The sequence below is a fragment of the Pinus tabuliformis genome, chromosome 1_2 (assembly GCF_031772625.1).
Source record: "Pinus tabuliformis cultivar Carrire ecotype Pingquan chromosome 1_2, CPIR1, whole genome shotgun sequence".
Lineage (NCBI taxonomy): Eukaryota > Viridiplantae > Streptophyta > Pinopsida > Pinales > Pinaceae > Pinus > Pinus tabuliformis.
This window is the reverse complement of record NC_142298.1, coordinates 1,339,801,595-1,339,826,065: the sequence shown is the minus strand read 5'-3', so window position 1 is coordinate 1,339,826,065 and position 24,471 is coordinate 1,339,801,595. Positions and strand designations below refer to the sequence as shown.

General features: G+C 39.0%; 2 protein-coding genes across 7 annotated transcripts in view; both read left to right on the top strand.

The window, feature by feature from the left end:
• The first annotated feature begins 1,157 nt into the window (after positions 1-1,157).
• The window catches only part of LOC149211148 (putative LRR receptor-like serine/threonine-protein kinase At1g67720), a 46,475-nt gene continuing 23,161 nt past the window's right edge, over positions 1,158-24,471 (top strand). For 2 of the 6 annotated variants that reach the window (XM_089394537.1, XM_089394541.1), the window contains exons 1-2: positions 1,158-1,508; positions 1,784-1,962. In XM_089394537.1, the coding sequence (XP_089250663.1) occupies positions 1,256-1,508; positions 1,784-1,962 (432 nt within the window). In that variant the 5' untranslated portion in view covers positions 1,158-1,255. Of the gene's footprint in view, positions 1,509-1,783; positions 1,963-2,074; positions 2,202-24,471 lie in introns of all 6 variants that reach the window. The other 4 variants (XM_089394543.1, XM_089394538.1, XM_089394544.1 and 1 more) reach the window with 4 other exon arrangements.
• On the top strand, positions 2,220-3,585 carry LOC149211149 (putative serine/threonine-protein kinase PBL9). Its single transcript, XM_089394545.1, has 4 exons — positions 2,220-2,373; positions 2,490-2,676; positions 2,790-2,922; positions 3,157-3,585. Exons 2-4 carry the CDS (start codon positions 2,522-2,524, stop codon positions 3,370-3,372), a joined length of 504 nt encoding a protein of 167 aa, XP_089250671.1. The 5' UTR covers positions 2,220-2,373; positions 2,490-2,521; the 3' UTR covers positions 3,373-3,585.

The following is a 24,471-nucleotide window of genomic DNA, read 5'->3' as shown; positions in this document are numbered from 1 at the left end:
AAAACTCAAACTTGTAATGTATTTTTGGAGTGTTCATGTTTATCCATAGATCAAAACTCATAATCTCATCTCAAGCTTGTAATCTATCTTTGCAGTTTCTATGTTAGTGATAGCAATTTTTTAATAATTTTGATTTCTTACAATTTTATCCTATATTTCATTTTCAAGTTAATATATCTATACATATAAAAAATGTATATAAACTAATTTAATGGATAACTTTTTCTAAACTAACTTAATGAATAACCTTTGATTTCTTTTGATAATATTATATTCAGTCGCTAAGTGAATGAATTTAATTCAATTTAATTAAAGAAACAAATTATGTGAGTTCGGACCCCGCCCTGTCGGGGAGTAGAATGAACGTTCGGTGACCAGAGGTTCAAAGTGCATTGTCAAACATGTTGGGTATACAACCAAATAGTCCCACATTGACTAGAAGTGGGGAGGATCATGGGTATATAAGGATGGACAAATATCTCCATTGGTATGAGGCCTTTTGGGTAAGTCCAAAAGCAAATCCATGAGGGCTTAGGCCCAAAGTGGACAATATCATACCATTGTGGAGATATGTGGTGTCCAGAGTTCCAACAAGTGGTATCGGAGCCATGCCCCTGAGCTCGGTTAGACAGGCGGTGTGCTCCGGATTCTTCATGGACGTGTCGTGGCCCCAACACGGTGAAGAGGAGTTGACCTGGGATAGAGCAAGCTCTCGAGGTAGGTGGTGCTCCATGTAAGGCGTGTGCTTCCAACGCATTGGAGCAGAGAATCCTGGTTGGTAGAGAGTGGACGGATGGATAATCGTTTGAGGGGAGGCTCGATGGTCCTTTGTTCGAGGGGAGGATTGTTGGGTATACGACCAAATAGTCCCACATTGACTAGAAGTGGGGAGGATCATGGGTATATAAGGATGGACAAATATCTCCATTGGTATGAGGCCTTTTGGGGTAAGTCCAAAAGCAAATCCATGAGGGCTTAGGCCCAAAGTGGACAATATCATACCATTGTGGAGATATGTGGTGTCCAGAGTTCCAACAAAACAACAAAACACCCATGGCGTTTACAACACGTCTCCGTGACAGACACGAAATGCCAATCTTGACAGTGTGGTTGGTGGTTCATAGAAAGGAATGGCACAGACAGTAATAACTATACGGTTGAAAGTCTATAAAATCTTACAGCAGGAGGTTCACGAATTCATTGAAAATCTCTTCATTCGGTGCGTTGCAGATACTCTCGGAATCGTTAACTCTGTATGTATAAGGGTGGGGATTGTATTCAGGAAACCAGAAATAATTCAAGAAAGAACAGAGTAAGTGTGAATCTCGGAATAAATAGAAGTGGGGGTTTAATAATTGCTTTAGCTTTGATGGTGAGTATTAGTAGTATATATTGGAAGAAATTTTGGGCAAAACAGATTAATCTATACTGGAAGAAATTTAGGGCAAAACAGCCCTTCAGTGAAGGTCAGGAACTTGAATTCAGGGAAAGGCATATCCTCAATAAAGGTAAGGAACTTGATTTCTATGAAGAAATATATTGGGAAACTCCCCTATTATGAAGTTGTGAATTTTTTTCAGTTGTGATGAGTAACCTAGTTGGTTAAAATACTGGCCTAAGTCTTTAGCTCTGAGATTATGGGTTCAGGCTCCGATAGTTGAGTTGACTTGGCACACCCCTTAAACTGACTATGCCCTGTACAATCGCTGGATAAAAATAGAAAAAGAAGTAAAAACTATGCCAGAGGGCACTTTCATACTTTGTAAATTTACATGGATTGCAGATGACTCGATGATTTTTACTCTGCAAGAGATGAAGGAAGCCACGCAAACTTTTAGTCAGAAACTTTGCGAAAGTACCTTTGGACCGGTGTTGTTTGGCAAGATGCGAGACGGAAAAGAGATCGCAGTAAAAGTGCTGTCATCGAATAGCGAAGAAGAAATTCGGGAGTTTTTCACTGAGGTAATTATGAGATTTAATATGATCCAATTTCTGAATCATTTGGGGGCACACAGAATTGACATTTCTGAATCATTTGGGTGCACACAGAATTGACAAGAAAAAATATGTGCAGGTCCACCTTATTTGTAGAGTGCATCATAAGAACTTGTTGTCTCTGCTGGGGTACTGCGATGAATCCGGAAAGGATATGCTTATTCATGATTACATGTGCGGAGGGCGTTTAAGCGACCGTCTTTATGGTAAATATTTTACACTCTAATATTGTTTGGTTGGGTTGATGCAATAAATAAATATTTTGAAAAGATTTACGACAGGCAGAGAGGGAGATTATTTGTTTTCCAGGTCAGAACGCAGGACTTCGTAAACTAAATTGGAAGAGCAGGCTCAAAATAGCAATCGATGTGGCTGAGGGTAATAAATTTAAGTTTTTCGCACTACATTATTTGAGTGCAAATGTATTTGAATACCAGAAATAGTGGTTAACCATATTTCTCATCTGATGTTCCATCCTCCATTTCTGTTTGAAGCACTGCAATACCTACACGTGTGTTGCACTCCAATGATAATTCACAGGCATGTGAAGACTGCTAACATCCTTCTCGACAGCAATTTGAATGGAAAACTAGGCGATTTCGGTTTGTCAAAGATGACAATGGATAGGAAGGCTCCTATCGTGGATATAGTGAAAGGAACTTACGGATACGCGGATCCAGAGTGAGTTACAAATACTTGCATTCACTTTCGAATACTCTTTTGGATGCCATAGGAATTCAATTGATTGTTAAGAGTAGCGGCAATTCCATTTATACCTGGAGATGCTTTTCCAGGTATCTTTCCACTGGTCATGTGACTCAGAAAAATGATGTATATAGTTTTGGAGTGGTTTTATTAGAAATCATATGTGGGAGAAATGCCTTCGATAGGGATCTACCCAGTGAGGAAAGATTACTCTCAATGTGGGTAAGGATTTTATTTATAATTAGTCATTTAAATATAGATTTTATTTATAATTAGTCATCCAAACATGATGTATGATTATCCAAATTAACTACATAATTTCTGATTTTCTAGTTTGTCTCTAATTCCCAGGTGAGAGATTATGTGGGGATGAATGAAAACCCTGGAAAAATATTGGAAATTATATCCAAATTAACTACATAATTTCTGATTTTCTAGTTTGTCTCTAATTCCCAGGTGAGAGATTATGTGGGGATGAATGAAAACCCTGGAAAAATATTGGAAATTATAGAAAAGAAAATGGAAGGAAAATATCACATGAAATCAATCACTATCGTTGCCAAAGTGGCCCTTAGATGTCTTCAGAATTTATCTTCTAGGCCTGGCATCAGTGAGGTAGTAGGAGAATTGAAAGAGGCTTTCATGTATGAGAAAGTAAAGTGGGAGAGCTGAAAGAGGCTATCTTGTATGAGAAAGTGAGGCTTCAAATGCATTTAAGAAAGCAAAGTTAAAAGAGCTTCCTGTTGCAAAACAAAGAGATATAGAGGGGTCGGGTAAAGTTTTAAGCGGGAAGATATTATAGTTTAAATATTATGGATGTTTAATTAGATTGAAATTAAGTTGGAACTAGTTTTAATGTTGGATGTAAATATAGTCTATCTGCAAATGAAATGTTATTATTAATATTGTGTAAAGTTGGGTGGAGTTTGGAGAAATATTTATATATAAGTAATTCATTAAGTAATGCATATTGTTCAACAAATATAGCTAATTTTGACTAATCAAATTTAAATTAGTGAGAAAAATTATTGCACCAGGGTCCAATATGGAAGAGATATTGTCATGTCTTGTTATATTATGTAAACATCTTTAAAAATCACTTTTTCTTCTTGTTATTTTTCATTAAAATTTAATATCAATTGAATTGTCTTAAAACATTTTGAGACAAAAATATTTTAAGACAAAACTTTATATTTAAGATAAAAACAGTTTAATACAAAAATATTTTAAGACAATTTATATTTAAGACAAAAACTGTAAGGTCCTCGAGCTTAAGCGCGGTTGGGCATCGGGCAAGGCGATGTGCACGGCGGGCGCGGGTGTGGGCGACCGGCTAGGCGAGCTGCACGAGGGCGCGCGGGCGGGCGCGAGCGCACGGGCGGGCGCGGGCGCGCGGGCGGGCGCGGGCGGGCGTGGGCGCGCGGGCGGGCGCGGGCGGGCGCGGGCGCGCGGGCGGGCGCTGGCACACAGGCGGGCACGGGCACACGGCGGGTGAGCGCACACGACGGTGCGACGTTTCTGCGAGCTGCTTGTGACGATAATGTGAACAGTTTTGCGACACTTATGGAAAAGTGCGTGGAACGATGGACAACTTATAAGGAGGCTTGCGTGAGGCAAGGCTGACTTGAAAAAGAATGTTTTATGGGTGTGTGAATGCAGTTTAGGGGTCGGCCAAGGGGTTAACGCCCATGTGCAGGACCACACATGAAAACATGTTAACAAGCATATATATACACATGCATTGAGTCATTTTGGATCATGAACTTCGCTCACCTTTCATACGCTCAAGGGGTAAAACACTTGCGCAGATTTGGAGGTAGATACGCATATCTCATGCGTAGTCTAACCCAAGTGCGAGGAGGAAGTGACTTGCGGTTTGAGGTATGAAGGTTCAGTTGTGAGTGCGGATTTGGGTTCTAAATGCTGGTTTGGGTGAGGCAAGTGTGCCAAGGTCCAGATTATGTGAAGATTGTGTGCAGGACTTGACAAAGTAAGATAGGTGGCCGGGGTGGGCATTCTTCTTTGTGCAAGAGTGCATATGATGATGAAAGGTTGTTCTATGCCTTGGTTGTAAAATTATTCTAAGTGTTGGCTTGGAGCTTGCCAAGCATCACTTGTATTGTAATATTGAAGAAGTTGTTATAATATATTGTTGGGCAGACTTTTCTGGGAGTTGCCCCTCCCTTTATATTTGTGTATTGTTGATGTTCTCGGTTTATTATGCAAGGTTAATGATTGAGAATGGTTTTCACTAAAGTATAAAGGATAATGCATTCATTCGGTTGCAAAACATAAGATAAGTATGTTTATGTTGGAATAGGCGTAGTGCACGGGTGCTAGTATTGTTAAAAAGAAAACATTCGGTGGTGCCGCACCTCGCTACAAGCGGTTGGAAGATCACCGCAGGTGTAGGGGCGTGACAGTTGGTATCAGAGCTCAGTTAGAGCTGGTGAGCAAAGGTTGCTCGTGACAGTGACAAGGGTACTTGCAGGTGAAGGAGACCATTTCACATGAAGTGAGACAAGGGCCAGTTCAGGTTGCAGGTGAAGATGTCTATCTTGCAGAAATTGGATCATACATCCTTCGAAGAATTCGAAGGGAGTCTACTTGAAGAGTCAGAAGGAGTAAAACAAGGATTTGTAGAATGTGGCAAAAGGTTGTTTGAAACAAGGGATGCTCTTCGTGCCTTGGTTAAGGAAGGGGTTCCTGATATGGGGGAAGCTCTTCGACTTGCAAAGGAAGTAGACTTGATTGAAGCAGAATTCAAGGAGCTTGAGATAAGAAAGAAAGAAGTGAGGCATCTCCTAGCCTTGAAGAGGAAGGATGAAGCTGAGAAAGAACTTCTTCAACTTGGTTGGACAATGGAGCAAGGTGAAGTTGCAGATTGTGCCAACAAGGAAGAGGAAGCCGTGATAGAGGAAGATGTTGCAGACATGACTACGATGGAGGATGAACTTGAGGTTGATCAAGTCGAACCAGGATCGTGCAGTTTGTCAACATGTATGAATGAGGTCACTCACATGGAGGAGCCTCATGATGATGAAGTAAGTGATGATACTTGTGTTTCATTTGGGCATTTGGGAGATGGACCGTGTGCAGAAAAGGGCAAAGCCAGTTTGCCAAGGCAAGAGGACATCTTACCATGGATGACTATGATGGAACCTTGTATGGAGAAGCAAGGATTGTCGATTGTTGCAGGGCTTGTTGGGGTTACTTGTGACCTTATGATGAAAGGTGCAAGGACCCGTGACAAGGGAGGAACATGATGATCGTTGTGGAGGATTGGGTCATGCTTTAGCCACATGGAGAATTGGCTAAGTGCCCGGCATGACTCATGGACAGATTGAGGAGGGCACACACTTGTGATGTTTTGGGTGGACTTCTCATGGCTGAGACCAAGAGATAGTCTTGATGGACACTTTGGTGGAGGAGCTATGATGAAGAGACTCATGACATGATGATGATGAGATGGTTGAGTGACCGAGTTCACTAAACCGAAGATTGAAGACTTGGATGGGATGGTCAGATGTTGTGATGTGTCTACTTGGGTGGACTACATGGGCAGCTTAGTCATGGACATCAGGTTGGAGACTTGAAGACATGGAGCATGGCAGACCTATGCAAGGACATTGTGTGGAAGCACTTGTAGAGATGTCAAGGGACATCCAAAGAGGAGTGCTAGGGCAGGAATGTTATGTAGGAGGACTTGCTAGTGTGACATGGGGACTTGAGAATGGCACATTGCAGATGATGAAGAGGACTTCATAGACCTGAATGGGGCACATCGAGAGTTGATAAGATTGGAGACTTGAGGATGGCACATTGCAGATGATGAAGAGGACTTCATGGACCTGAATGGGGCACATCAAGAGTTGATAAGATTGGAGACTTGAGGGTGGCACATTGCAGATAATGAAGAGGCTTCATAGACCTGATTGGGGCACATCGAGAGTTGGTTGATGAGATGATCTCTTCACTTTGGAGGAGACACACACATGGACAACATATTGCAGATGACAGTGGTTCTACATATGTTGCAGTGATGTTTGCCTTATGTGGAGGAGACAACATCATGGATGATGGTATGTTGTCGAGGACGACAACGATTTCAGGTGGAGGAGGATGTAAGGTCCTCGAGCTTAAGCACGGTTGGGCGCCGGGCAAGGCGACGTGCACAGCGGGCGCGGGTGCGGGTGACCGGCGAGTCGAGCTGCACGAGGGCGCGCGGGTGCGCGGGCGGGCGTGGGCGCGCGGGCGGGCGCGGGCGCGCGGGCGGGCGTAGGCACACAGGTGGGCACGGGTGCACGGCGGGTGAGCGCACACGACGGTGCGACGTTTCTGCGAGCTGCTTGCGACGATAACGTGAACAATTTTGCGACACTTATGGAAAAGTGCGTGGAACGATGGACAACTTATAGCGACTTGGAAGGAGGCTTGCGTGAGGCAAGGCCGACTTGAAAAAGAACGTTTTATGGGTGTGTGAATGCAGTTTGGGGTCGGCCAAGGGGTTAACGCCCATGTGCAGGACCACACATGAAAACATGTTAACAAGCATATATATACACATGCGTTGAGTCATTTTGGATCATGAACTTCGCTCACCTTTCATACGCTCAAGGGGTAAAACACTTGCGCATATTTGGAGGTAGATACGCATATCTCATGCGTAGTCTAACCCAAGTGCGAGGAGGAAGTGACTTGCAGTTTGAGGTATGAAGGTTCAGTTGTGAGTGCAGATTTGGGTTCTAAATGCTGGTTTGGGTGAGGCAAGTGTGCCAAGGTCCAGATTATGTGCAGATTGTGTGTAGGACTTGACAAAGTAAGATAGGTGGCCCGGGTGGGCATTCTTCTTTGTGCAAGAGTGCATATGATGATGAAAGGCTGTTCTATGCCTTGGTTGTAAAATTCTAAGTGTTGGCTTGGAGCTTGCCAAGCATCACTTGTATTGTAATATTGAAGAAGCTGTTATAATATATTGTTGGGCAGACTTTTCTGGGAGTCGCCCCTCCCTTTATACTTGTGTATTGTTGATGTTCTCGGTTTATTATACATGGTTAATGATTGAGAATGGTTTTCACTAAAGTATAAAGGATAATGCATTCATTCGGTTGCAAAACATAAGATAAGTATGTTTATGTTGGAATAGGCGTAGTCCATGGGTGCTAGTATTGTTAAAAAGAAAACATTCGGTGGTGCCGCACCTCGCTACAAGCGGTTGGAAGATCACCGCAGGTGTAGGGGCGTGACAAAAACATACACAAATATTTTAAGACAATTTTATATTTAAGACAAAAACACTTTGAGACAAAAATATTTTAAGGCAAAACTTTATTTTTAAGACAATGGCAATTAAGACGAAACCCCCCATTTAAAACAGCTAACAACTAAGACAAAACCATATTTATTCTAACAAGTGCAAAATTGACTCTGATAGTGCACGGTAAGTCCCTCAACTTGCAGGCTACTAGCTGCTATTTCACTTACTATTCACATTATCTTACATTATCTTATATAAATACAACGATTCACATTATCTTACATTATCTTATATAAATACAACGATTTGTTAACTCTAAACAACTCAACAACGTTTCAATTCCTCTTCTATCCCTTTATTGTTGCATTCTAGATAGGGGATAGTTATATTTTTAATTTTTGAAAGTAGATATTCAAACCACATGAAATTTAATCATATGATTTTCTTTTTTTTTATATTATATTTTCCCTTTTTCATTAATCATTTTTAATTAAATATAAAATTAGAATATGCTAATTATATTAATTTTTTAATTATTATATAATTAAAATATAATTTTTTAAACTAATTTTTAAGTATTTAATTTAATGATATTTATTAGAAAATTATATTAAAAATTACATAAAAGTAATAAATTAAAGATATTTTTATTTCAAAACAGTTACAATATACATACTACATTCTAAAAGTATAATAAATAAATAGATAAAAAATATTATTTTTTAACATTCTAAAAATATAATAAATAAATAGATACAAACTATTTATTTTTAGTTGGCTTAACTCATGGGGATTTGAACTTTGAATCTCATACTTTTACATAATACTTCATAACAAGGTGATTGTCAATTGAGTTACATGAGCTATTTTTTTTTAAATATGTGAAAAAATTATTTTCTCAATTGTTTTCTTCTTTTATATGTATATATATTAATTTCAAAACCATACATAAAAAAAATCCCAAAGAAATAAAATACAAATTCATCATTATATACATTTTAAACCTTCATTTAAAATTAAATATTCTCTCTCTCTCTCTCTCTCTCTCTCTCTCTCTCTCTCTCTCTCTCTCTCTATATATATATATATAAGTAGAAAACAATTGATATATATATATATATATATATATATTTCAAAATTATACATAAATAAATTCAAAAAAATTAATATACAAATTCATCAATGTATACATTTTAAACCTTCTTACTTTCACTTTTTCTTTCTAAATGAAAAGTTAGAAATTTGATTCTTGCACATGCCACATCTCAATTTTATTTTCACTATTAAACAATTATATCAAAGAGATAAAAAACAATAATTTAATTATTTCTTAGATAATATATATATATATATATATATATATAGATATTATTGTAAAAAAATATTCTACTAATATTGTAAAAAGACATATACAAAATGCAATTTAGTATTTTTTGATATTAAGATTTTGGTATAGATTTTCATCTAGTAATTAGAAAACCATGAATGCATTATTAAGAAACCAAGTAATATTAGTAATTGATATCATTCAAACTAAGAAATATTTGTTATGTGATTTATCTTCCTCACTTAATAGAGATATATATAAATAAATTATGAAGGAGGTTGAAAGAGTACCTCTAGCATAAACTTTAACTTAATCTAAAAATTCATTGTCATGCCCCTATAGTGATGTAGAAGGTTGACGAAAATGGGGCAGTAGTATGGAATTAGACTACTAGTTAACTTTAGAACCAATCAACTGTGCTTTAATCAAATTCTGTTTCTGTATTTCCTCCTGAGGGTCCCACCTTCCTGACCAATCACCATCGGTCCTTCTTTGACTTTTCCTTTTGTCAGGCGCTTCAATCCACGTTGTTAATTTCACTCCTTTAGATCCAACGGATATCGCGCAATCTCGCGTGAAATCTTGCACGACTGATATCACGCCGAGAGCGCGTGAAATTTCTGGTTTTCTCGTGCTACGTGTCACCCACTTAGGCTAATCGCGTGAATTTTAGAAATATCGTTTACCACTTTTAGGGCGCGCGAGATACCCTTACCACTTTTTGTATACTACCCACGTGCTTAATTCATACTTTTAAGAAAGACGTTTAAGGAAAGGTTTAGCGCTTAAGCTCAATATATCGACTGTGACTATCAATAAAATGTATAAATAGAGAAAAATGCCCGATTTGGGTCGAGAATGCCGAAACACAGATACAAATGAATTTCTACACCAGGATTAACACGCAACACCAAAATTAATCATTTATTCAATAAAATAGTTTTTCCAGAGTCTTGGCCCTCTTGCCTCGATTACAACAGTTTGTCTCACCTCTGTTCACTCTCCAACCCTATCTCTCACACAGCTCTCGCTTTCTTACTCTCATATTCCATTCCCCTCTATCATTACATTTTTTTCCTTTCCTTTATGGACCGAATCCTATCCTGACCACATTGACAACTCAATCTCTATTTTTATCAGCTCAACTATTAAATCCCTATTCTCAAGCTCTGATTCACACCTATCCTAACAACTTATCTCCTATTCTGAAAATAATACAATATTATAATTATTACAATAATTGGAGTAAAGATAATTTTTGAGAGATCTAAACCTCTCTACTAAGAATTGATTTTGACCACTCGGGTCAACGAAATTCATCTCGTGTTAGCCACAACATGTGAACATACAATCACATTGCTGGATAAGTCTGGATGCTCCTACATCTAACTCCCAGGAAAGAAAAGAATCCTTCGTCAAACTTTCAAGATTAACTCCATACTTTTGTAATTTTGCCGTTGTTATCCAACTGGCATCCTCTATTGGTTGTGTTAGTGCCTAAATATACCTCAGGTTGAGAAAGGTAGGTTTAGGGTAATATCAAACCACGCTTAACCTGGTAGCTAGCCCTACCAGGTCGGGAGAGGGCTCTCTCCTTGTCAATCTCAATGAAAATTTATCAAGGAAGGCTTGAGATGACTGATTGAAAAACTAATTTTAGGCTAGGTATGCTTGCTCAGAAGAATTTGTTTGATTTTAATGGTTGGTTGCTAGATCAAATGTGAAAGGTAGTTTTGGGTCTAGGGAATGGACTCAGTCTTGCAGAGTTTTTTGTGGGGCGAGATAGGCAAATGCTTTAGTACTTTGAAATAAGTGAAATGGAAAGTCTTAAGATTGGTGAGGAGTTGAAGAGGGCATGAAAGTATTAGGAATCCTCTTCAAACAATTGAAAACATATAAAACTAAACAAACCCTAAGGTAGAGCACTGCAACATCAATGAATTCCACCTTTATACTTGATTCATTTAGTTAAGTTGAAAAGAGAGAGATAATGGCACACATAAACATATGATAACTTGAATCACAGAAGGAAAAATAATACTAAGTCACCTTGCCACAAGAATCCCACAAAATGCTGCAAACCCTGGTCTATTTCCTTGCCAAACTACAAAGATGAATGTACAATAATGCTCAAAGCATTCACAAGAGTCCAACCTTGACAAATGGCTGAAAAAGTACTAGATATAGGCAACAAACAACCCATGCTAGCCTTTAGGGGTCGAATTCATGAGTTTAGGAGCTGTTTCAACAAGATCTAAACTAAGAATTGAAAAATAGGCAGTGGAACAACTTGCCTCTAAAACCTAGGAAATTGATTCATTCAGTTTCAAAACCACCTATACATGATGTATCTACCTCCATGAGTGAATTTTCACCATTTTTACATCAAAGTCCATCAAGTTACATCAATTTACATCATGATTTTGACCATGACAGAGAAAAAGTCAAACTGGGAAAAACTAGGTGAAAAACAGAGTTTTTTTGGCAAAAATAGCAATTTTCCATCCTGTGCGTCGTGCCACTTTCCCTGTGCATATCACTTTTTTGCAGCTGATTTTGGAAGCCTTCCCGTGCACCAAATTTGCTCCAAGTGGGCTTGTTGGAAAGTTTTGTCTGTCTAATTTCTAGAACAAGTGAAATTTCTGAATTTGGTGTCCATTTGCCCCTCCAAAAGTGAGTTCTCCCAACACTGCTTCCTGTGTGGCCAAAAAGGGGCAGAGAGGGCATTTTTGAGGTATTTTTTACCCTTTTGGAGGCCCAAAACTTGACAAAACTTTCTAGTAATTTCTGAGTATTCATAATTTTTCACAAGGAATCCAAAAATGTAGAGTTTTCCTCCAAAGGAGGTCCCTAGCAAAAGCGAGCACAGGGCAGAAAAACCTATTTTATCCTTCAAAATTTCAAAATTGTCAAAAAGTGTGCCAAATTTATTGAAATTTGGACTGAGTGACCTGAATTAAGTACTATGTTGGGCCAAGGAAGCTTCAGCCAAGATTTTGAGTCTATCTTGGTCTTTCTTCCTCCTCAAAGTTTTCCTCAACTTGGCTTTTAAGCTCCTTATTCTCGCTTTGCAAATCTTGTTTCTTGCCAAATAATGAAAAGCCATGTGCCTCAACATCTTTTTCTCCTTATTTACTTTCTCAAGCAGCTTCTCCAAGTGCATATTTGTCCTCTCTAGCCAAGATTCCCGGTCAGCATCAATCTCTTGCTCAAGCGGTGTCAATTTGACTTTCCTCCTCTTTGTTGCTTGCCGGTTTTCCCTTATAGTTTGCAGCTCCATGATCATCTGCTGATCCTCCAGCTGCTTGTTCCTTTGCTCAAGGTAATTGATGATCCACTTAGCCCTTTCAAGGTTAAGAGCTAAGGCATGAATGTCAGATTCTTGCTCTTTGATGATCTCTTTCAGTCTTGAGCTTTGGGGGCCCAAATCAACATCATCATCCTGGATCAAAATGAAATATTTCTCCTGACCTTCATAAGGCCCTACCTCATGCAATGGTTGCTTCCCTTTCTCCTGTACCTACTCTGCTGAAGAAGAAGGCAAAGCCCCTTTCACCCCGGGTGAAGATAGCATTTGCCTATCATCTGATGAAGGAAACGAGACCCCTTCCACCCCAGGTGGAGATAGTACTCATTTTGCAGTTTGTAAATAGCCTCCTTGTCCCCTTTTGATAATTGATGAATACTGGCACACTGGTGGTTTGAGTCTCATGAGCCTCTTGCTGATTTCAAGGCTCTCCTGCCTCTTGAAATACTGATGAGGTCACTTGAGGGATTTTGAAAACCTCAAGTGAAATGAAATCATCCCATGAAACATTCAGCAAACTCAGCTGATGCAAAACCACAATCTTGATCAATGGAAAGTGATAAATGCTATTGTACTGTTGATGAAGAGGTTTTCTTTGCACCAATGTGGTCATTTTCTCAATATTTCTGCATATGAAATAGGAGAGGTTCATCATCCTCACTCTAGTGAAATGCATCAATAATCTAATATGATAGGTGTACAAGCGAGAAAATATCCCTTCACAGCTGAAGTATTTGATTATGAGCTTCATGAGTGGAGCACATGTGTCCTGTAGGTATCTGAAAAGGAAAATCCTACTGATCTGCTTCTGATAACTAGCCTTGATATAAGGCTCATAATGTTCTTTGTCCACTAGCTGTCCTTTGTTCCACTGTTCTCCCACATTTGGAATACCTGTTGCTTCAGCTATAGTTTCAGGTGTCAAAGTGAATGTAACACATGCCAAATTGACCTGGCCATTGTGAAGATGAAGGACAAAAAGTCTAGCAAGCTCATGGTGATATTTCACTCTTTCCACCATCTCATAAAACTGGTAGCAAGGTTGATGTTTGAAACATGCTACAGCAAGAGGACAAGCCAATAGCTCTGTAAGTGTAGTGGGCTCCTCCAGGGTGTGTTTTCCTCCTTTATGTGGTCTTCTCGGTGCATGAATTTCTTGGGAGGAATCACTCACTGTTTCCTCATCCCTTTCATAAGCTAAATCTGTTTCCATATTTGCCACTGTTTGGTTTTCAATGATGAGTATGAAGAGATTTTATATTAAGAATAAGTGTTTGCTATTTGATGAATGGAATTGATGAGTGGGCCTGTGAATGAGGGATTTTGTGTTCATTGTAGGGTTATAAGGGAGTGATATGGTTTGGGGAATGAGGATTAGGGTTTAGGGTAATAATGGGAATTTGTTGTTAGGGTTTAGGATTTTGGGGATAGGGGGGTAGGATGAATGTGAATGAGAGAGGGGTAAGGGATATGAAATGAGGGGAGTGTAGTGGAGGAATGTGAAAATGAATGCAGGGAGCAAACAACAACAATGACAACTTTTGAAAACCCTAGAAAATTTTTCAATACACTGTGCAACAAACTAGGGTTTGTCTTTTCACCTATTTACACACCATCAAGGAGGATGAAAACTCTTGCAATGGCACTTAGGGATGATTTACTTACTTGAAAGAATGAAGTTTGCAAGATTTGGAGCTTGGAAAAGTTGATTGGGTGAATTTTGGGCTTAGAGGACCGGTGCGCCATGCCCAGACACAGGTGCGCCGCGCCCGTTGAAGTTTATATGTGAATCCTGCACTTTGTGCACCGCGCCAACCAAGTGCGTCGTGCCTCAACCCAGGTGCGCCGCGCCTAGTAAGCTTTGCAAATTTTGCTGCAAATCGCCTTCCTTCGTCTAAAAATCGCGATTTTGACTTGTTCTTTTCTCTTTAACATAAGAAATGAAGCCTTCTACATGAAAAACACTTTATATACAACTGGCTTTGATTTTTCATTTACAAAAACCCACTTTCTAATGTTTTGCCTTTCACTTTATCATTTAAAACTTTGTTTTGGAGTTGGACTTTCTTTTTGACTTTTGATGGACTAATGCTTTGAATTTCTTGTTTCTTTTACAGGAGCTGGAGTGCAGGAGCTTGGCAAGGTGACCAGGGCTGCATTTCCAGACTTATTACATATAGGAAGAATAAAATTACATGAAATTTTATACATAAAACAATAAAACTTTGTTTTTCCTCAAAATAGGGTTTTGAGGAAAAATCAATCACTGAGCATGTGATTATTGAAATTTTTGATGCTGAGACCTTATTTGACCTCCTCATGTGCCTGCTGACCATTATTAAGCTTTTACAAGACTATGAGGACAAACCCTAGACCTAATGAGACCTAAAACCCTAAAAATTGCTTTTGCAAATGTAAAGACAAAAATGACTGTAAATGATCTGAATTCATGAAAATAGGCCAGTAGGTAAAGATCATGAGGGAAAATTGATAATAAGCCACTTCCATCAGATGATCCATGACCTAATGGAATGCAGCTGATCGGATGAGACACCTAAAATGCAATGCAACAAGAGAATTTTGATCACTGATGGAGGGATGAAGATACTGACACTAACAGGTTGTCCCTGCCATTTGACTAAATATTGAAAATAAACCTGTCCTCTGGTTCTTTTAGTTACTCTTTTCTCCAGAACAGCTTCTACCTCTTTCTTGATTGTCTTTGGCATTTGTTCTTCGCAATGTACAATCTGTTCTTCATCTTCTGCAGGCTCCTTCTGTAACTCTACCTCTATCTCCTTGTATGGATATAAATCTACAACATTGAAGATAGGTGATATTCCAATCCCTTCTGGAAATTAAATTTCATAAGCATTAGTTGAAAACTTCCTCACAATTCTGCATGACCCTATCTTTTTCATCTTTAGTTTATTATAAGTCCCAACAAGAAACCTTTCTTTCCTCAAGTATACCATCACTAGATCTCCCACTTGGAATTCTTTTTCTCTCCTCCTCATATCAACTTGAGTTTTCCACTGCTTTCCTGCCATCTGTCTTTAACATCTTCTTGTAGTCTCTGCATCTTCTCTACAAAATCTTCAACTTTTGCACTTCTTGTCTCCTGTTTACCCAAATTTTTAAGTTCATACACACCTCTTGGATTCATTCCAAAAACAATCTGAAATGGACTCATCCTGGTACTTCGGTTTGGAGTGTCATTATAAGAAAACTTAGCTTGAGCAAGTGCTAAATCCCACTGCTTAGGATTGTTATACACTAAACTTCTCAATATGTTTACCAAGCTTCTGTTTACCACTTTGGTCTTTCCATCTGTTTGAGGATGATATGTTCAATTGAAACTAAGGTTAGCACCTATTTTCTTCCAAAGAGTTCTCCAGAAATGCCCAAAAAACTTTGTATTCCTATCATACACAATACTTACAGGAAATCCATGTAACCTTACAACCTCTGAAATAAATAGATTAGCAATATGTGTTGCATCACTAGTCTTTTTACATGCAATGAAATGTGCCATTTTGGAAAATCTATCTACCACAACATAAATGGAATCATTCCCTCTTTAAGTTCTAGGTAATCCCAAAACAAAGTCCATACTAATTGCATCCCATGGTCGGTCTGGTATTGGCAATGGCTGGTACAATCCTGTATTTTGGCTTCTCCCCTTAGCATGCTGACATATCCTGCATTTATCAACAAATTTAATAACATTAATTTGCATCTTTCGCCAGTAGTAAAAGGCATTTACCTGAGCAAAGGTTTTGTCTTGTCCAAAGTGACCAGATAATCCTCCACTGTGTTTCTCCTTGATTATGTTTTCCCTCATAGAGCATTTGGGAATGCACAATTTGTTACCTTTAAATAGTAAACCTCCTTGGATAAAATAATCTAACAACTGACTTCTATTATGAACTATTGGATTTTGTACAACTGCATAAATATCTTTGAATTCTGCATCATCTTTATACATATCAACCATTTCTTCAAATCCTACAACACCAACTCTTAATTCTTGTACAATGAAATTTACCCTGCTCAAAGCATCAACAACTTTGTTCAACTTACCACTTGTATGTTTTATCACAAAAGTGAAACTCTGTAAAAATTCTACCCACTTGGCATGCTTTTGTTTCAATTTTCACTGGTTGTTTATGAACTGTAATGCATGATTGTCAGAATATAATACAAACTCCTTTGGTAGCAAATAATGTCTCCATTTTTTTAAAGCTTGCACAATAGCATAAAATTCTTTATCATAAGAAGAATACTTCTTCTTAGCTTTATTTAGTTTCTCACTAAAGTAGGCTATTGATCTCTGTTCCTAACTTAAAACTGCCCCAATTGCAACTCCACTAGCATCAGTTTCAACTTGAAAAACTTTTCCAAAATCAGGTAAAGCTAAAACTGGTTTTTCTGTAATTTTCTTCTTCAGCAACTTAAAATTTCTGTCTGCTGCTTCTGTCCACTTGAATGGCTGATTAATATCTTTGATTGTTTCAATAATTGGTCCACAAATCTGACTAAAACTTCTGATAAATTTTCTATAAAAACTTGCAAGACCATGAAAGCTTCTTACCTCAAATATGTTTCTTGGAATAGGCCAGTTCCAAATTGCTTGGACTTTCTCTGGATCCATTTTCAGACCTTCTTTAGAAACTACAAACCCCAAATCAATTAATTATTTTTTCATGAAACTACATTTCTTCAAATTTATCAGCGGTTTCTCTTTCTACAAAGTTCTTAAAACCAACTTATGATGCTCCAAATGTTCTTCTTTGCTTCTACTAAAAACTAGAATATCATCAAGATAAAAAATGACAAACTTGCCTGCATATTCCTTCAAGACTTCATTCATCAACCTCATGAATGTACTGGGTGCATTAGTGAGTCCAAAAGGCATCACTAACCACTCATACAACCCACTGTTTGTTTTAAATGCAGTCTCCCATTCATCTCCTTCTCTAATCCTTATTTGATGATATCCACTTTTCAGATCTATTTTAGTAAAATACTTTGACCCACTTAAACAATCCATCAAATCATCCATGCATGGTAAAGGAAATCTATACCTGATAGTAATCTTGTTTATGGCTTTGGAATCTGTACACATACACCATTCACCACCTTTCTTTGGACTGAGTACTGTTGGTACAACACATGGACTAAGACTCTCTCTGATTAATCCCTTATCCATTAGTTCCTACACTTGTCTCACGACTTTTGCATTCTCCTGAGGAGTCAATCTGCATGCTGCTTTGTTTGGCAAACTTGCTCCAGGTATTAGATCAATGTGATGACTAATACTCCTGATTGGTGGTAATGTATTTGGTAGCTCATCCATAATAATATCAACAAAATCATTCAACAAAGTTTTGATTTCTTCAGATAAATCATCCAAGTTTGTGGAAGTTAAAATTACCTTAGGTCTTCTTATGACAAAAAAATGTATCTGTTTATCCTTCTTGACTTCTTGCAGCAATTCTTTCCCACTTATCAGCATAATACTGTTTCCAGGTGCTTCTTTTCCTGCTTCATCCTTCAATGGCAGCAGTGTGTGTTTATTTCCATCCTTCTCTAGAGTGTAAGTATTTCTTCTCCCATCATGAATAGATTTCCGATCAAACTGCCAAGGTCCTCCCAGAAACACATGGCATACATCCATTAGCATTACATCACACAATATCACATCCTTATAAGTACCAATCTGTATCTCTACCTTGCATTTTTTTGTTCCAATAAGTTGATGTCCTTTTTGCAACCATGATACTTTGTAAGGAGTAGGGTGTACTGTTTTTACTAGTCCTAACTTGTCCACCATTTTTGTAGAAACAAGGTTATCAGTTCTTCCACTATCAATTATCACTTTACAACATTTTCCTTTGGACTTGCATGTAGTTCTGAATAAACTCTTTCTCTGAGCTGGTTCTTTTGTCTCTTTCTCTGCCTTAAGCAATACCCTTTTCAACAACAAGGATTCTCCTACTTCAGGTGATTCTTCCTTGTTTGCAATTTGAGGTTTTTCTTCCTTTTCCTCAGCCACATTCACATTCTGTTGATTTGTTTCTTTAGTATGAGGACAGTCCCATGATCCATGTCCCCATTCTCCACATGTATAACACCGAATTTCTCTTCCTTGGCCTCTTCCTCTGGGTGCAAATCTTCCTCTACTACATTCTCCTCTTTGTGGTGGTCTACTACTTGAACCTCCTGCTTCACCCTGAGGGTGCTAAAATCTTGATCTGGTAATTCCTTTACCTCTTGCTGAACTTTTTCCTCTATTCCTTTGATTTTGCTTCCTCAACATCTTCTCCTCTGCTTTCAAAGCTGCCTGATAGGCATCTTCAATTGTCTTCAGACTTAGCAAGCTGATTTCATCCTGTATAAAATTCTTCTGTATATTCTTTGACAGTCAGTCCTTTTTGTCTCATATTTTACAATTGTCTGAAAAGATTTAATTGATAATCTTTTGGCATAAATTTAGCTTTCAATCTACTCACCATTTTATCCCCTTATTTGATCTTGGGCTTTCCCTTTCTCCCTCTGGATGTTTGTAATTCATCCCACCAGATAGCTGCATGACCCTTCAATTTGGTAACTGCAAATTTCACCTTCTTTTTATCATCAACCTCCTCATAGTCAAAATACTTGTCTATTGAACTGATCTAGTCCATCAATTCTTCTACATTGAGATTCCCATCATACAAAGGTATTTCCACTTTTGGTCTTCCACTTGCTTTGGCTAATATCTTGAGAAATTTAGCAGCTTCACTTTCATCCTCTTCTTCTTGCTCAGAAGATTCTTCTGCAACACTGGCATCTCCTTGATCAGGTGCTCTCCTTTGAGCAGTTTCCATTGTCTCCATCCTTGTACGCAGATTTCGAATCTCATCTAGCAAAACTGCATTTGCTACAGGTCTTCCCCAACCTATGCCAGCTCCTCTCCTTGGTGGCATCTTTACTGTAGCAAAACTTAATCCAGCTCTGAAACCAAATGATGTAGGAGATTGACGAAAATGGGGTAGTAGTATGGAATTAGACTACTAGTTAACTTTAGAACCAATTAGCTGTGCTTTAATCAGATTTTGTCCGTGTATTTCCTCCTGAGGGTCCCACCTTCCTGACCAATCATCGTCGGTCCTTCTTTGACTTTTCCTTTTGTCAGGCGCTTCAATCCACGCCGTCAATTTCACTCCTTTAGATCCAACGGATATCACGCAATCTCGCATGAAATCTTGCACGACTGATACCAGGTCGAGAGCGCGTGAAATTTCTGGTTTTCTCATGCTACGTGTCACCCACTTAGGCTAATTGCGTGAATTTTAGAAATACCGTTTACCACTTTTAGGGCACGCGAGATACCGCTTACCACTTTCCGTATACTACCCATGTGCTTAATTCATACTTTTAAGAAAGACATTTAAGGAAAGGTTTAACACTTAAGCTCAATATTAACCCTTAATACTAATCGACTGTGATTATCAATAAAATGTATAAATAGAGAAAAATGCCCGATTTGGGTCCAGAACGCCGAAACACAGATACAAATGAATTTTTGCACCAGGATTAACAAACAACACCACACTTAATCATTTATTCAATAAAATAGAATTTCCAGAGTCTTGGCCCTCTTGCCTCGATTACACCTCTCGCTTACTCTTCTATTCGATTCCTCTCTATCATTACATTTTTTTCATTTCCTTTATGGAACGAATCGTATCCTAACCACTTTGACAACTCAATCTCTATTTTTATCAGCTCAACTATTAAATCCCTATTCTCAAGCTTTGATTCACACCTATCCTAACAACTTATCTCCTATTCTGAAAATAATACAATATTCTAATTATTACAATAATTGGAGTAAAGATAATTTCGAGAGATCCAACCCTCTCTACTAAGAATTGATTTTGACCACTCAGGTCAATGAAATTCATCTCTTATTAGCACAACATGTGAACATACAATCACATTGCTGGCTAAGTCTGGATGCTCATGCATCATATAGTCACCCACATCGGAGGATGACTTAGCGCACCCAGATGGCCCATCAATATAAGTTTGTGGTGCATCGTGACTCATTTCATCTCATCGATTTTCTCAATCTAAAACTACTTGATTCCATACTACACCTCACTTTTTATATTTCACGATTGTTAAATTTCATAAGTTTAACACTTATTGAAGCATGTAGATAATCATTCCATACAATTATGCCTTAACATAATCAATATGAAAATGATATGAATGAAAGTTGTCTTATAGAATCGACAACCCAACAGGCCTAACAGTTGTCAAATATTCAAACGTGTTACAACCATGAGAACTCTAGTCTCGTATAACAATTTAAAAATTATAAGAGCACACAATTCATACAAACCTATCCCCAAATTTCCTATTTGGTTTACTTTCATCGATCGCAACTTTGTCATATATCAAAATTGTTTCACTTGATAGAAATAGTAAGTACTCTCGTGGAGTCCCAAGAGTGGGTGGTAATCTAATGCCTTGACCGCAGAAATGCGCAGAGGAAAGTATGATAAGATTGGGTAAGAGAAAGTGTGTGACCCTATGGAGAATCAAGTGCGATGCATGAAGGTTTCAACACATGGAGGGAAAAGGAAGTGCACCCCTTGGAAGCCTGTAATAGTACACAGATTGAAAGGAACACACGAGCGAATTGACATCACAAGCTAAGATGCGGAATAATCCACAAGTTAAAGTGATGAGTTAATCTAGCAACACACATTTAACATGATTCGTACAAATGCAAAAAAAATATTTCATAAGCATATGCGTAAGTTAAATAACATACATTGCCAATACAATAAGAATAGTCTTACTGTATTAACAACATATGCATGAAAGCGCGCTGGATCTAATTTTATTATTATAAGTGAAAGTTCCATACATACATATATCATTGATGACCACTAGCCCCAATAGTGGAAAATTAAATTCAAGAACACCTACTCCTCCAAAGAAGTATACTCTCTCTATGCTATAGAGAAGCCAAGGCTTTGTTGATGGTGCTGGACCCACCAACATGTCAGGGGATCTCCCCGATAAGAAGTCCCAACTAGACCTCAGACCGTTTGGTGTACGAGTCCCAACAGTGGGTCATATGGTATCGCCTTGACCGCAGTTGCGCGCAAAGGTAAGTAAGATGTCCTTGTTGGTAGTAAGGGTGTGACATGCGCAACAAGCCAAGGAAGGTGCATGAACGGTTCTAACACACAGAAAGTGGGGTGAGTGCACCCCTTGGAAACCTGTGGAAACATGCAGCTTGGAAGGGAACACACAAGCAAATATGCATCACAAAATGGAAGGTAGGTGAACCAACAGTCCAAAGTGATGTTTAATCCAAAAACAAATCTCAGTAAGATTCATACATACATGTGCAGAAAGAGTCTACACATACATGCGTAAGAAAACATATACATATATCATTAGAGTAACCAAGATAACTGAAATATAATAACAACATATGCATGAAACGTGTTGGATCTATTATATTAAGAAGTGAAAGTTCCAAACATACAGTACAACCATGACCAACTACTAGTCCCTATAATGGAGTGTTATAGTCACTGCCGCCTGCTCCTCCAAAGAGATGTACTAGCTCTACACTGTGGAGAAGTCAAGGCTCATTACAATACTCTCCAAGCTTTCTCTAAGATACTCCTATCAGAAGCTTGGCTACCCAAAAGCCTCTACAATGAGTTATGAGGTTCTATAAATAGAAAAGGGTGGGGTGACCCTTGACATTCCCCTTTGTGACTATTCACCTAACCTCATGACTCTTCAACTACTCTATGACTGTTACATTCAACTATCGACACTTGGAATTTCACTTTACAAGATGTTACATACAATATGCACATATACCCATGTGAGACAAAATAGGCTTGAGCAAGCCATGTAAGACATCACTAAGACTCGGACAATTGTGGGAAGATCAACTCTTCGACATCCTCACCATGATTGATGGTGGCGAACTGATGCCAAGCTTGGTAGTCTATGATGATGTCCATGTACTCTATGGTGACATCTTTCTGGAAACGAACTCTTGCCTCTATTGCATCTGGGTACACTGATTTGGCTCCTCTGTCCAACTCGTCTGATAACATGCACATCATTTTCTTGAGTGCGGTCGGGTCAATGACATACTGATGCATAATGTCTGTGTTGATCGCCAAGTCTGCGCTGGTGGCTATGTGCATCAACTCGTCAAAGTACATGTCCAGCTCTAGTCAGACTTGATTCTTTGTCTTTGTCTCGGTGAGTGTCCCAATGGATGGGATCGCATGTGCGCACAACAACATCTATGCTTTTGAACACTCGTGCATGTGAATCCTACAAACTGGTGATGAGCTGCGGGAGTTCCTCATAGTTCTGGATCTGACTCTGGATGTGTGCCTTCAACTCTACCGCCTTGGGCTTCATCAACTTGGGCAAGTGTAATGGGGCTCCCTTGTATCTCATTGTCCATGTTTGCATGTGGTCGAAAGCAGTATGCAAAATTGACAAGGTGTGTGCTCCCCTAGCACAATGGTGCTGCCAACCATTCAAATGGACAACTGCCTTACGCACGGTACCGAATCTGGAATGCAACATCTACGTGACTCTCTCAAGGGACGATACTTCATCTAGTATCGCTTTCTTCAACTCTGCTCTGACAGATGTTGTAACCTATTCTCCTCCCTTCTTGGCCATCTGTAACTCCTTAGACATTCACTTGTTCTCTGCTATCAAGAAGCGAACGCTTGAGATGGTGGCTTTGACATATGCTCTGGTAGCATCAGCCAACGTTGCTGGATGCTTGTGCACGTCAGATATGATCACTCATTCTTCAAACTGCGTAGGAGATGTGTGGACATCCAGAGTAGTCACTCTACGCGATTGCACAACTCTATGTTGCGGCTAGTCGAATGATATGTTGTGCATCTCTGCTTCTGGATTGTCTCCAAGGATCTCAGTATCTCCTTGATCACTCAGGACTTGCTCTGCTTTTGGATTTGGTGAAGCTGGTGGGTTGACCTCTTGGTTGTAAGGCATGAGGTCAATATCCTGTTCTAACTCTGGCTGCTCCATCTCTGTATCCATCTTCTCAAGAATCTATTCAATCTCTTGAGTGGAGTCCTACTCCTACGACTGCTCACCTTGCCTACTTTTTGTCAGCTGATTGGATGAGTCTACAACCTGTATGGGCATAGTTTCATCAATCTGTGCATGTTGCGCCTCCTGTTGTGTATGTCCCTCTGCACTTCCTTATCCTGTCTGCGCAGCTCTTGTTCTTCCTAGAGTTGTTGCTTCAACTCTTGCAACTCCATTATTTCCTCCATCCTCTGTTTATCTCTCTACCTTTGTGCATTCCTCCTGTCGTGTTGTCGCCTCTATCTCCAAAGTTGCTTTCTCCACAAATGGGTCTTCTTTGAACTTGCAACTTTTTTTCTGCCTCTATGCTGTCAACAATCTTTCTCTTTCCTTTGTCACGCACATGTATGATACCCTCTGTTGCTGCTAATGATGGTGCTCTCCTAGATGCTACTTCGCTAACCATTCCACAAATATGCCGACCTTGAGCCTGGAGAAGTTGTGGAAATATCTCCATGGGTCTTCCTCAGCCCAATGACACGCTCCATGGATCCAAGGAAATTGCACTCTCGCACAGTGGTCCTTTACAAAGCAATGCGGGTCGTACGGATTGAAGCTTCTAGGGCCGAAAGTAAATCTTTTGAACTCTTCTCTCTCGAAATCAATATCCTTAAGATTCGTATCTAATACAACCCGATCCACAATAGAAGAGCGGGCTAGGGTGCCTTCTTCTTCCGATGTTGTTTAGCTAACAGTCCTGTTGAGATG

Coding starts and splice junctions, on each gene's coding strand:
- LOC149211149 (XM_089394545.1), top strand. CDS start 2,522: ATGATAATTCACAGGCATGTGAAGACTGCTAACATCCTTCTCGACAGC. Junction 2,677..2,789: donor TACGGATACGCGGATCCAGA/GTGAGTTACAAA, acceptor ATGCTTTTCCAG/GTATCTTTCCACTGGTCATG. Junction 2,923..3,156: donor AAAGATTACTCTCAATGTGG/GTAAGGATTTTA, acceptor TCTAATTCCCAG/GTGAGAGATTATGTGGGGAT.